Below are 12,977 nucleotides of genomic sequence, written 5' to 3' on the forward strand. Positions count from 1 at the left end.
CATTATAGAATGGTGTTGTGCCAAGTGAATAGAAGACTTTAACCTGGTTTTGTCTGCCAGCTGTGTGTTAGTTTTCTGGATTATGTTGTTTGATATGTCCCTCCTTGGAAGAACGGAGGACAGAATTACTTTGGACTGTGGAAATTTGTGTTGTGCAGTCTCTGTTAGTTGTAAAAGTTTGTCTGTGATAACTTTCTGTTGTTCCTAGATGTTGTTTGTGCCTGGATGTTGAGTGGATAATATGTTTGGGGTTAGGGAAATATGGATTGTTGATGACTCCTGTTGCCTGTTCAATTGTTGAACAGAGGATTTTGGTGACTTTTGTTCCTGGGAAGAACCGTTTAGTGTTAGGGTATTTCCCATATGAGTCTATTATTAAAACAATTTTAGAAGTTTGTTCCTGTGGTTTGATGGCTGTCTGTTTGTGGTTTCCATAATATTAGCTTTGTCTTGGCTATTGCTGGTGTTTGCCTTGTTAATTTGTTAAATTGGGAGTTGATGAGTCTCACAAGTCTGTCTGTTGATGGGCACTTTGTCTGTACAGACCATAGACTTTAAATCTCTTTCCTGGTAGTTGATCTTCTTTTGTGATTTTAGTGTCATTGTTTCTTCCCTCAGTTGGGTGTTTTGTTGCTGTAGCTGTTGTATTGTAGATCCAGTTTCTTCTAGGATAGATCTTTGTTTAGATTTGAGTGTTTTCAACTCTTCCCTCATTTACAAACCCAATTCCAAAAAAGTTGGGACACTGTACAAATTGTGAGTAAAAAAGGAATGGACTAATTTACAATTCTAATAAACTTATATTTAATTCACAATATAATATAGATAACATATCAAATGTTGAAAGTGAGACATTTTAAAATGTCATGCCAAATATTGGCTCATTTTGGATTTCATGAGAGCTACACATTCCAAAAAAGTTGGGACAGGTAGCAATAAGAGGCCGGGAAAGGTAAATGTACATATAAGGAACAGCTGGAGGACCAATTTGCAACTTATTAGGTCAATTGTCAACATGATTGGGTATAAAAAGAGCCTCTCAGAGTGGCAGTGTCTCTCAGAAGTCAAGATGTGCAGAGGATCACCAATTCCCCCAATGCTGCGGCGAAAAATAGTGGAGCAATATCAGAAAGGAGTTTCTCAGAGAAAAATTGCAAAGAGTTTGAAGTTATCATCATCTACAGGGCATAATATCATCCAAAGATCTAGAGAATCTGGAACAATCTCTGTGCGTAAGGGTCAAGGCCGGAAAACCATACTGGATGGCGGTGATCTTCGGGCCCTTAGACGGCACTGCATCACATACAGGAATGCTACTGTAATGGAAATCACAACATGGGCTCAGGAATACTTCCAGAAAACATTGTCGGTGAACCCAATCCACCGTGCCATTCGCCGTTGCCGGCTAAAACTCTATAGGCCAAAAAAGAAGCCAAATCTAAACATGATCCAGAAGCGCAGGCGTTTTCTCTGGGCCAAGGCTCACTTAAAATGGACTGTGGCAAAGTGGAAAACTGTTCTGTGGTCAGACGAATCTTTTTGGAAAACTGGGACGCTATGTCATCCGGACTAAAGAGGACAAGGACAACCCAAGTTGTTATTAGCGCTCAGTTCAGAAGCCTGCATCTCTGATGGTATGGGGTTGCATGAGTGCATGTGGCATGGGCAGCTTACACATCTGGAAAAGCACCATCAATGCTGAAAGGTATATCCAAGTTCTAGAACAACATATGCCCCATCCAGACGTCGTCTCTTTCAGGGAAGACCTTGCATTTTCCAACATGACAATGCCAGACCACATACTGCATCAATTACAACATCATGGCTGCGTAGAGGAAGGATCCGGGCACTGAAATGGCCAACCTGCAGTCCAGACCTTTCACCCATAGAAAACATTTGGCACATCATAAAGAGGAAGATGCGACAAAGAAGACCTAAAACAGTTGAGCAACTAGAAGCCTGTATTGGACAAAAAATGGGACAACATTCCTATTCCTAAACTTGAGCAACTTGTCTCCTCAGTCCCCAGATGTTTGCAGACTGTTATAAAAAGAAGAGGGGATGCCACACAGTGATAAACATGGCCTTGTCCCAACTTTTTTGAGATGTGTTGATGCCATGAATTTTAAAATCAACTTATTTTTCCCTTAAAATGATACATTTTCTCAGTTTAAACATTTGATATGTCATCTATGTTGTATTCTCAATAAAATATTGAAATTTGAAACTTCCACATTCTGTTTTTATTCACATTTGTACAGTGTCCCAGCTTTTATGGAATCGGGTTTGTACATCTTTGTCACTTAGTTGTCTTTGAAGATGTTCTTTGAATTGTATAAAGTCTCTCTCGAGTTGAGATAAGCAATCTCTGAGCACATAAGGGTTCTTGCTGCTGTCAGAATACAGTGAGAAGGGAGTGGGGGCCATGGGCAACCAGCACTGTGTGGGTCTATAGACGAAGTTGAGATCAAGCCTGCACGAGTGCTCCTTAGCAAGTGGCTTGCTATGGGGAAACTTGGAGAAGAGAACGAGCATAGAGTGTCGGTGTGGGACCCCAGAAGAAGAAATTTGGGGGCCAATCTGCACAAAACCATTACACATAGCAGGTAAGCATAACATGCTTGTTATTTTGTTAAAGAAAATGCAGAAGCCTTTGCAATCTCTTTAGTTCACCTGGTAACAGCTAGAAACCTTTGGAAGAAGCCTGACAGAAAGGCTGGACTAGGCAGTAATATATTTCTATCCCCCTTGGTGGGAGTGGAGATGACCCATCTATAAGGATATACAGTGTATACACACACAGCACAAGGCCGTGTTCACACTATGAGACGTTTCTCAGGGCTGCAGTTCCTCTGAGCTCCACAAGGTGGTGATCTCACTTATACCTAGACAGGAAGCCTCTATGGATGACAGGAAGTGATGTCAGGTATAAATAGGAAGTTCCAGGTGAGAGGTGAGTCGGGAGGAAGTAGAGAGAAGACATTGCTGGAAGTTGCAGCAGAGGAGGTAATAAGATCTTATTTTCTATTTACACCCAGTAACCCCCCCCCCCGTCATGTCCGTCCTCTTCCTCCATAGTCACTGTGACGTCTTTTATCTCCAGCAGATGATGATACACACATATATAGTGTGGAAACCTAGATTAACTCCTTTGGGGTCAGAACATTTCCCCACTTATAGGTACGGAACATTCTCTTAATTTTGGAGAGGTGTCACCTTTTCACCTCATCAATCTATCATCTATCAGTCTCTTTTCAGAGTCAACCCATCCTCAGACATCACACTGACCTCACAGCTGCTCCCAATAACCCTCCGTCTGCCTCCTATGTCTTTTTTTCTGATGCGTTTAGGATGTGGGAACCCTTGGCATCCTCAAGTGTTGATCCTGCGTTTTGTGTAATGACTCCAGAATGTCTGCAGCAAGATTTTAACTTACATAATTGGGGGGGGGGGGGGGCTGTATTTTAAAATAACAGAGTCCTGACCAGAGAGGTTAAGAGGATTCTGGGAATAACATTTGATTTCACTGTTCGTGTTTTAATAGAGAGTTTTCCTCCTATGAAGTCTGGAGATCCTATGACCATCGCATTGCCTCCACCTCCCTCCCTGATAGAATACAGAAAAAAGAAGATTCTAGAAGGCACCAGAGAGATCATTGAGGAGAGGTGAGCAGTGCTGGGAATTCTGGGACATTATCCAGTAACAGACAAGGGATGTGTCTGGATGGTGACTGTATCATTGTGTGTGTCAGGTTCCTATAAGGTGTCAGGATGTCACTGTCTATTTCTCCATGGAGGAGTGGGAGTATTTAGAAGGACACAAGGATCTCTACAAGGACGTCATGATGGAGAATCAGCCGCCCCTCACATCACCGGGTAAGAGGAGACTTTATCTACCTCACATCCGCGCTACAGCCTATATACGGCTGCAGCGCGGACTTGAATTTTCGGGAGGCCGTTTTTAAACGGCCTCCCAGAAAGGCTCTCCCCGCGCGCTCCCGCGAGCGCGCATCGGGGAGAATCTGTGTCGGCCGTGTCCCTTGGACACAGCCGATCACAGATCGTGGTGAATGGCCAATCACAGCGGCCATTCACCACGTGATCAAGCCGTCCAATGAGAGATGATCTCATATGTAAACATATGAGATCATCTCTCATCGCCGGCGCTCCTTCCTCACACAGAGCCTGCAGTGTGAGGAAGGAGGGGGAGCCGTCAGCCGCCGGGGACAAACAGCAATGTAATCAGGGCACTGATCACCAGTGCCCTGATTACTAAAGGTAAAAAAATACACAAATTGCCCCCCCATCAGTGCCCGCCATCAGTGCCCCCCATCAATGCCCACAATCAGTGCCCATAGTTCTGCTAGTCAGTGCCCATCAGTGCCTGCTCATCTAGGCACTGATGAGCACTGACTGGCAGCACTATGGGCACTGAGTGTGGGCACTGATGGTGCTGCCCATCAGTGCTCATCAGTGCTGAGCAGTGCCACCCGTCATTGTCCATCAGTGCCATCCGCCAGTGCCCATCAGTGCCGCCTATCAGTGCCCATCAGTGCCACCTGTCAGTGCCGCCTCGCAGTGCCACCTCTCAGTGCCACCTCTCAGTGCCCATCAGTGCCAGGTGCCCATTGCTCAGTGCCCATTTTTTTTTTTTCAAAATTTTCTGTCTTTATTCTTTTTTTTTTGTAAAAAATAAAAAACCCAGAGGTGATTACATACCACCAAAAGAAAGCTCTATTTGTGTGAAAAAAAATGATAAAAATTTCATATGGGTATAGTGTAGCATGACCGCGCAATTGTCAGTCAAAGTGTGACAGCACTGAAAGCTGAAAATTGGCCTGGATGGGAAGGGTGTTTAAGTGCACAGTAGGCAAGTGGTTATTGTAAAGGAGAGAGCAGTACGGAGGATCCACCTAGATCCCCCATCATCTGATAAACACATAGAAACAATGTATTCAGTCAGTGTGTGTGTTTCCTACAGATGGATCCAGTAATGGGAACCCACCAGAGAGATGTCCCCGTCCTCTGTATTCCCGGGATTCCACACAGGAAGGTCACACCATCCCTCACCATCATCAGGTAGATGAGGAACAATCACTGATAGTATCATTAGGATCTGTACATTATCTGCATTGTTACCATTGATGTCATTTTCATTATATATTCAGAGTGGAAACCTGAGAGATTCTAAAGTTGATATTAAAGAAAAGATAAAAGAGGAGGATGATGAGGATGGGGTGATGGAGGGGTCAGAGATTCTAAAAGAACACAAAGATCTGTACCAAGAAAACATGGTGGAGCCATCCAGATACAGAAACCCACCAGAGAGATGTCCCCGTCCTCTGTATTCCCGGGATTCCACACAGGAAGGTCACACCATCCCTCACCATCATCAGGTAGATGAGGAACAATTCTTAATAGTTATAACTTATATAAAAGCATGTTTCATACAATTACTATACTATTATATGTTCAGAGTGGAAACCTCGGGGATGATTATATTGATGTTAAAGAAGCGTATAAAGAGGAGGATGAGGAGAATGGAGTGATGGAGGAGACTTCAGAAGGACACAAGGATATGATGGAGCCACCTAATACCAAGAACCCACCAGAGAGATATCCCCGTCCTCTGTATTCCCGGGATTCCACACAGGAAGATCACACCATCCCTCATCGTTACAAGGTTGGTGGGACAGATCATTTAGATAGAACATGGATTCGTGGAGGCGATGTGTGGAATTAGGTGATGTCACAATTATAAAACATCTAGTTTACAGATTATATTTTCTCTTATTTTCTTTTTTTAGTGGGAAGATCCTGTAGATATAGAATTTGAAGTCAAAACAGAAGAAGAAGAGACGTATGTGAGGGATGATCAGCAGTCTATGGAAGAGAATGGAATAACGGGGACATTTATAGAGGAGGACACTCCTACAGAGATCAGCACAGGTGAGTCATTAACACTAAATACGTTCCCTGACCCCATCCAGAGTAGGGCAAGGCCTGGAGGATATCAGTCTATTATATTGTTACACATTAACAATCCTTTCCATATAAGATAAGTAAGATATCTTAATAGAGTTAAACCTACGCCATCTCAACCATTTTCTTCTCTAGTCTGCTACCGACCACCTCTATGACAAAATTGCACCCCTGTCCTGTACCGACCTAGCCACTTCTGTCTACTGTCTCTAAAACATGCACTAGTCAGCCCCATACTTAAAAAGCCCTCACTGGACCCAACCGATCTTAACAACCTATGTCCTATTTCCTTGCTCCCCTTTTTATCCAAACTCCTTGAACGTCTGGTCTACAACCAACTGGGCGACCACCTTGCCGAGAATAGCCTCCTTGATCTCCTTCAGTCTGGATTTCGGCCTCAACACTCCACTGAAACTGCTCTCCTAAAACTGACAAACGATCTACTAACGGCCAAAACCAATGGACACTATTCTGTACTCCTACTTCTGGACCTTTCTGCTGCCTTTGATACAGTTGACCATCCCCTCCTCCTCAAAAAACTCCATGCCTTTGGTCTCTGTGACTGTCTTCTTCACTGGTTATCTTCCTACTTATCCAACCGCACCTTTAGGGTTACTTACAATTCTACTTCCTCCTCTCCTCTTCCATTCTCTGTTGGGGTCCCCCAAGGCTCTGTTCTTGGACCCCTCCTATTTTCAATCTACACCTCCTCTCTGGGTCAGCTGATAGCCTCCCATTGCTTCCAATACCATTTCTATGCTGACGATACACAAATCTTTTTATCCACCCCTCAGCTCTCTCCCTCAGTCTCCTCACATATCACTAATTTACTATCTGATATATCAGTCTGGATGTCTCACCACTTCCTCAAACTCAATCTATCCAAAACCGAGCTAATCATTTTTCCTCCACCACGTGCCCCTTCCCCTGATCTCTCTGTCAATATTGATGGAATTGGCAAAAAATTTGGGGGAGCATACCCATGTATTTCCAAAGCTGCTGCAGCTATGAACCAAAAGACATGTATATTAAAAAAGAATAGCGCGCAAATGCAAAAGAAATTACTACCAAATCTGAAGAGAGTCCATAAATAAAAATGGGGGTTTGGTCCCACCATATGGCCATATCGTGCTCAAGCCCATATCGTGCTCCATATTGATGGAATTACTATCAGCCAATCCCCGCATGCCAAGGTCCTAGGTGTTGTCCTGGACTCTGAACTCTCCTTCAAGGCCCACATCCAATCGCTGTCCAAATCTTGCCGCCTCAGCCGCCGCAACATCTCCAAAATATGCCCCTTTCTAACCAAAGACACAACAAAGCTCTTAGTTCACTCCCTGGTCATCTCGCGCCTCGACTACTGCAATTCCCTTCTCATTGGCTTACCTCTACACAGGCTATCCCCCCTTCAATCCATCATGAATGCTGCCGCCAGACTCATTCATCTTTACCAATCACTCAGTGTTCGCCGCACCTCTCTGTCAAGCCCTCCACTGGCTTCCACTCACCCAACGAATTAAATTCAAAATACTTACAACATCTTACAAAGCAATCCACAGCTTAGCCCCCAACTACATCACTAGCCTAGTCTCAAAATACCAACCCAATCGCTCTCTTTGTTCCTCTCAAAACCTCCTACTCTCTAGCTCCCTCATCACCTCCTCCCATGCTCGCCTCCAGGACTTTACCAGAGCCTCTCCAATCCTGTGGAACTCCTTACCCCAATCTGTCCGATTATCTCCTACTCTATTAGCTTTTAGGCGATCTCTGAAAACCCTCCTCTTTAGAGAAGCCTATCCTACCCACACCTAACAAATTTACCCCCATTTTATCCATCTGCCCATCCCCCTCAGTTACTGTCTTTTGTTTCACTTGACCCTCCCTTCTAGATTGTAAGCTCTAACGAGCAGGGCCCTCTGATTCCTCCTGTATTGAATTGTACTGTAACTGTATTTTCTTCCCCCACACTGTAAAGCACTGCGCAAACTGTTGGCACTATATAAATCCTGTATAATAATAATAATACTAATAAATGTCATAAGATAAATGTCTTTTCCTCCAGACATAAAGAGCGTCCCCTTGTCCTCTATAATGACCTGAAAGTGATTAAATCTATACCAAGTTCACTATATGGACCACTATTCTATTTTTACCTGTTGATAATATCCCCCCTTATGTATTTATACATGGTGATCATACCCCCCTTATATATTTTTACATGGACATCATATCCCCCCTTATGTATTTATACATGGCGAACATACCCCCCCTTATATATTTTATACATGGTGATCATATCCCCCCTTATGTATTTATACATGGTGATCATATCCCCCTTATGTATTTATACACGGAGATCATATCCCCCCCCTTATGTATTTATACATGGTGATCATATCCCCCCTTATGTATTTACATGTGGTGATCATATCCCCCCTTATGTATTTATACATGGTGATCATATCCCCCTTATGTATTTATATATGGTGATCATATCCCCTCTTATGTATTTTATACATGGTGATCATATCCCCCCTTATGTATTTATACATGGTGATCATATCCCCCCTTATGTATTTACATGTGGTGATCATATCCCCCCTTATGTATTTATACATGGTGTTCATATCTCCCCTTATGTATTTATACATGGTGATCATATCCCCCCTTATGTATTTACATGTGGTGATCATATCCCCCCTTATGTATTTATACATGGTGTTCATATCTCCCCTTATGTATTTATACATGGTGATCATATCCCCCCTTATATATTTATACATGGTGATCATATCCCCTATTATGTATTTATACATGGTGTTCATATCCCCCCTTATGTATTTACACATGGTGATTAGTGATGAGCCGAACACCCCCCTGTTCGGTTCGCACCAGAACATCTCGAACAGGGAAATGTTCTAGTGAACATGCACACTCCATTAAAGTCTATGGGAAACGAACATGAAAAATCAAAGTCCCTAATTTTAAAGGCTTGAATGCAAGTTATTGGCCCAAAAAAGTGTATGGGGACCTGGGTACTGCCCTGGGGGACATGAATCAATGCAAAAAAAATGTTTAAAACAATAGTTTTTACTGGAAAAGTGATTTTAATAATGCTTTAAGTGAAACAATAAAAATGAAAAATTCCTTTAAATATCGTGCCTGGGGGGCCCTCTTAATGTGCCTGTAAAGTGGTGCATTTTTGCGATGTTAGTAGCCTGCTGCAGCAATACTGACATTTCTAAAGGAAAAAATGTAATTTCATTTCCTGGCAATACAAATAAAACATTTTAAAAAATGGCGTGGGGTCCCCCCCAGTCCAGACCAGGCCCCTCGGGCCAAAATTTAAAAAAAATGGCGTGGGGTTCCCCCTAAAATCCATACCAGAGCCTTATCCGAGCACACAGCCTGGCTGGCCAGGATGGGGGTGGGGGTAAGTGAATGCCCCTCCCGAACCATACCAGGCTCACATGCCCTCAACATGGGGGGTGGGTGCTTTGGGGCCGGGGGGTACTCTGCCCCCCCACCCCAAAGCACCTTGCCCCCATGCTGATGGGGACGGGTCTCTTCACCACAGCCCACGGCTGTGGGGAAGAGACCCCTGTCCCCATCAACATGGGGGCAAGGTGCCACAAAGCACCCCCACATGTTGAGAGCATGTGGCCTGGTAGGGTTCAGGAGGGGGGGTGCTCACTTGCCCCCACCCCATCCTGGCCAGCCAGGCTGTGTGCTCGGATAAGGGTCTGGAACAGATTTTAGGGGGAGCCCCACACCGTTTTTTTTTTTTTTTTTTTTTTTTTTTTAAATTTTGGTGCGGTGGTGCATGGTATGCACTGGGGGGGAACCCCGCGCCGTTTTTTTTTTTTTTTTTTGCAATCCTGACATAAACTGATATAAACTGAAGTGCGTGTATATGTATGTATGTATGTATGTATGTGTATATATATGTATATATATATATATATATATATATATATATATATATATATATATATATATATATATATATATATATATATATATAACTTTGTGGTATACACTGCACTATCTGATCTCAATAAACTGTAAAAAGCAAAAATCTCTATCCCTGCCAGCAATGTATTATAGAATTCCACTTATAAATCACCTGCTGGCCAAGGGATACGAACCCACAACCTCGCAATTGCAAGCCTGGTATCCAAACCAGCTTTTTTTTTTTTTTTTTTTTTTTTCTTAAAGCCCGTGGTGTGTGAAACACACTCAAAAGACTTAACACCCGGTGCATAAAAAAGTGCACACACGCAAACGTGGACACACAAAAAGTGCACAAGGCGTACACACATGGCCCTCCTCCGAAGAGGAAGGGCCCTAACCCTGATCCCCCGGGGTGCGAAGCTCCTGACAGGGACTGAGGTACTCACTTAGGTCCACCCAGCCGAAACCGGGCGGACCCCATTCTTCAGGGGGACTGCCGAAACAGCCCACCCCGAGTACTAGGTAGGGCTCCCCCGAAGGGAGACCCCATGGGAGAGGGCGAACTAAGCCAAAAGGCCATATCCACCCCCTCCCAAGACTTACAGGGCAGGCCCGAGGACCTACGCCATCAAAGTCGTGCAAAGTGCTCAACCAAAAAAAGGGACAAACGTGACACACAACAAAGAAAAACAGAGTGGGGAAAGGGGAAGTGGAGAAGTGCAGGGTAGTGCCAAAGTGAAAAACCTTGGCAGGCCCCCCGGCCAGGAATAAAAAATTCCTCTGGTGTTGGCCAAAAGGCCCACCCCAAGAGGCAGGTGCTTGAAAAAGTGTGATGGTGCAGTGACCAAGGTGCCACAAAACTCAGGTGAGCTGCCCCTCACCAGTGAGATTGGTATCCAAACCAGCTATGCCACCGTCAAGCACGCTTAAGCTGAACACACTTTCCCTCCCTAACTAACTCCTATCTCACCCTACACACAGTGGATGAGATAAAAGTTAGGGAGAGTGTGTTCAGCTTAAGCAGGCTTAACGGAGGTGTAGAATACCAGGCTTGCAATGAGACGGCTGTGGGCTTGATTCCCCTGGCTAATAATTACACTGAATAAGGAAAAAAATAAAACTAATCAATACCAGCAATCATATTTCATTGCTCTGACAGTGGTAAATCAAATAGGGATAAAATATGATTGGCTACTATAGGCAAGAGAGAGGGGGGTGGGAGAGGGGGGGCGGGGGAAGAGAGAGAGAGGGGGTCAGGGAGAGAGAGGGGTGAGGGGGGGTTAGGGAGAGAGAAGGGCAGGGGGCATGGAGAAAGAGAGAGGGGGGTCAGAGAGGCAGGGGGAAGAGAAGGGGGATTGGAGAGCGAAAGAGGGGGCAGAAAGAGAGTGCTCATTCACTTCAAATGGTCCCCAAGGGCTCACTGGCTCAGTTAGCAGTCTTTGTTTTCGATGTGGCTGTCGGGTGCTTCTTTTTAATCTTCCCGCCTACATCCCTACACAGACGGAGCACACGGGCAGGGAGGGAGGAGAAGGGCTGTGTGTGAAGCTCAGGGCAGGCTGCAGGCATGCTGGAGGTGGAGTGGACAGAGCAGTGTGGGTAATGGATCCCCTCCTTCTAGGACAGCTGCACCTCCCGAGCCGGCTGTCACCCGCATTGTCTGCACACTGAGAGCTGGGGATGATCAGGAGGATGGAGTGGCCCTTGGAGGAGGGGGAGGAGCGGAGCAAGTTGATGGGTTTTCCGGGGCACAGGAACTTATTTTCTCAGCTTAGGGTGAGTGCGAAGCGCTGCATCAGCTCCCCCCCCCCCCCCCCCCTGGAGAGGCTTCACACTCGCCCTCAGCCTATTTCTACTTGCCTATTGCCTAATGCAGGCAGGTGAGCGGAAATTTTGAGGCCTGCTCTATCTTTTACATTACATACTCCTGACCCCTGCACTATATACACTATCTTGTACATTACATACTCCTGACCTCTGCACTATATACACTATCTTGTACATTACATATTCCTGACCCCTGCACTATATACACTATCTTGTGCATTACATTGCCCTGATACTATATAATCTCAACCTTTGTATCTTATACAATGAGTTCTGTGTTACCTGGTCCTGACTTTTTTTTCTTACACCCTTTGTCTACCAGATGTACATGTTTTATCTAAAGTTTTGATTGGAGCACAGACTATTACATGTTAAAGAGGGACTTAACCCATAACAACTTGATTAAAAATAAGGTTCTTTAGCAAGGAAGATATATTCCACATTATTAGTTATGCTACCAAAGTTAGTGTGGACTGTAAATTGCCTCCAGCATTGTTCCTGTTTCCTCTTGCTAGAGGCCGCCATTTTGCCATAGTCCAGAGCTCCTGAGCACCAGGAAAACCTTTAGGCTGTCAGCAGATTGGCCTCTACAAAATTGGCACAGTGCCTAAAAAAAAGAAAAAGCAACTAAGCATGCGCAGAGCAAAGTAAGACAGTGTATTACTGGATTTCAAACCGTATAGGCACTTATTTTTTATGTTTTACATACTGTAGCTATACCTGCAAAAGGTACCCGCCCGATGTGATCGAGTAGGACTTAATTTTCTAACTAAAGTTCCACTTTAATAATAATGTGATAACATTCTCAAACTTTGGATCCTTTAAACGGAAAGTGATAATAAGGGAGGAGTCAATAACCCAATGATGGTGGTCTTCAGGATCAGTCCAGTCTTCATCTCCCCCCATCCTCACTCTCTGACCTCTGGGGGGTCTCGGCCCGTTGTTATTCATGACTAAATCATGGACTAAATAAGGAAGTGCAGGACTTCTTGTGTTGGGAAGATGGCAATGAGTGATACATGGGGAGGGGACACTCGTCCTATAATCTCCTCATCACTGTCACTCCTATAAAAGACAGTTCTCGTTGTTTCCTCACTCTCTGACTAAGGTCCATAAATAAAGAAATGAACTGGTAGGAGATCAGAGGACCCATTTACTAGTTACCGTGAGGGTGGAATTGTAAGATCCTCAGAGACAAAGCTGCATGATGTGGGCGGA

At 44.5% G+C, this 12,977-nt stretch overlaps 1 protein-coding gene across 1 annotated transcript in view; it reads left to right on the top strand.

The window, feature by feature from the left end:
• Window positions 1–12,977, top strand: part of LOC309550283 (uncharacterized protein) — a 1,519,274-nt gene that overhangs the window by 1,419,370 nt on the left and 86,927 nt on the right. The window contains 4 exon segments of the mRNA XM_082250688.1: window positions 3,734–3,875; window positions 4,981–5,078; window positions 5,168–5,395; window positions 5,476–5,682. Coding sequence (XP_082106814.1) covers window positions 3,734–3,875; window positions 4,981–5,078; window positions 5,168–5,395; window positions 5,476–5,682 — 675 coding nt within the window.

Source organism: Pelophylax lessonae (genome assembly GCF_965119305.1).
Source record: "Pelophylax lessonae genome assembly, chromosome: 3".
NCBI classification, from domain to species: Eukaryota; Metazoa; Chordata; class Amphibia; order Anura; family Ranidae; genus Pelophylax; species Pelophylax lessonae.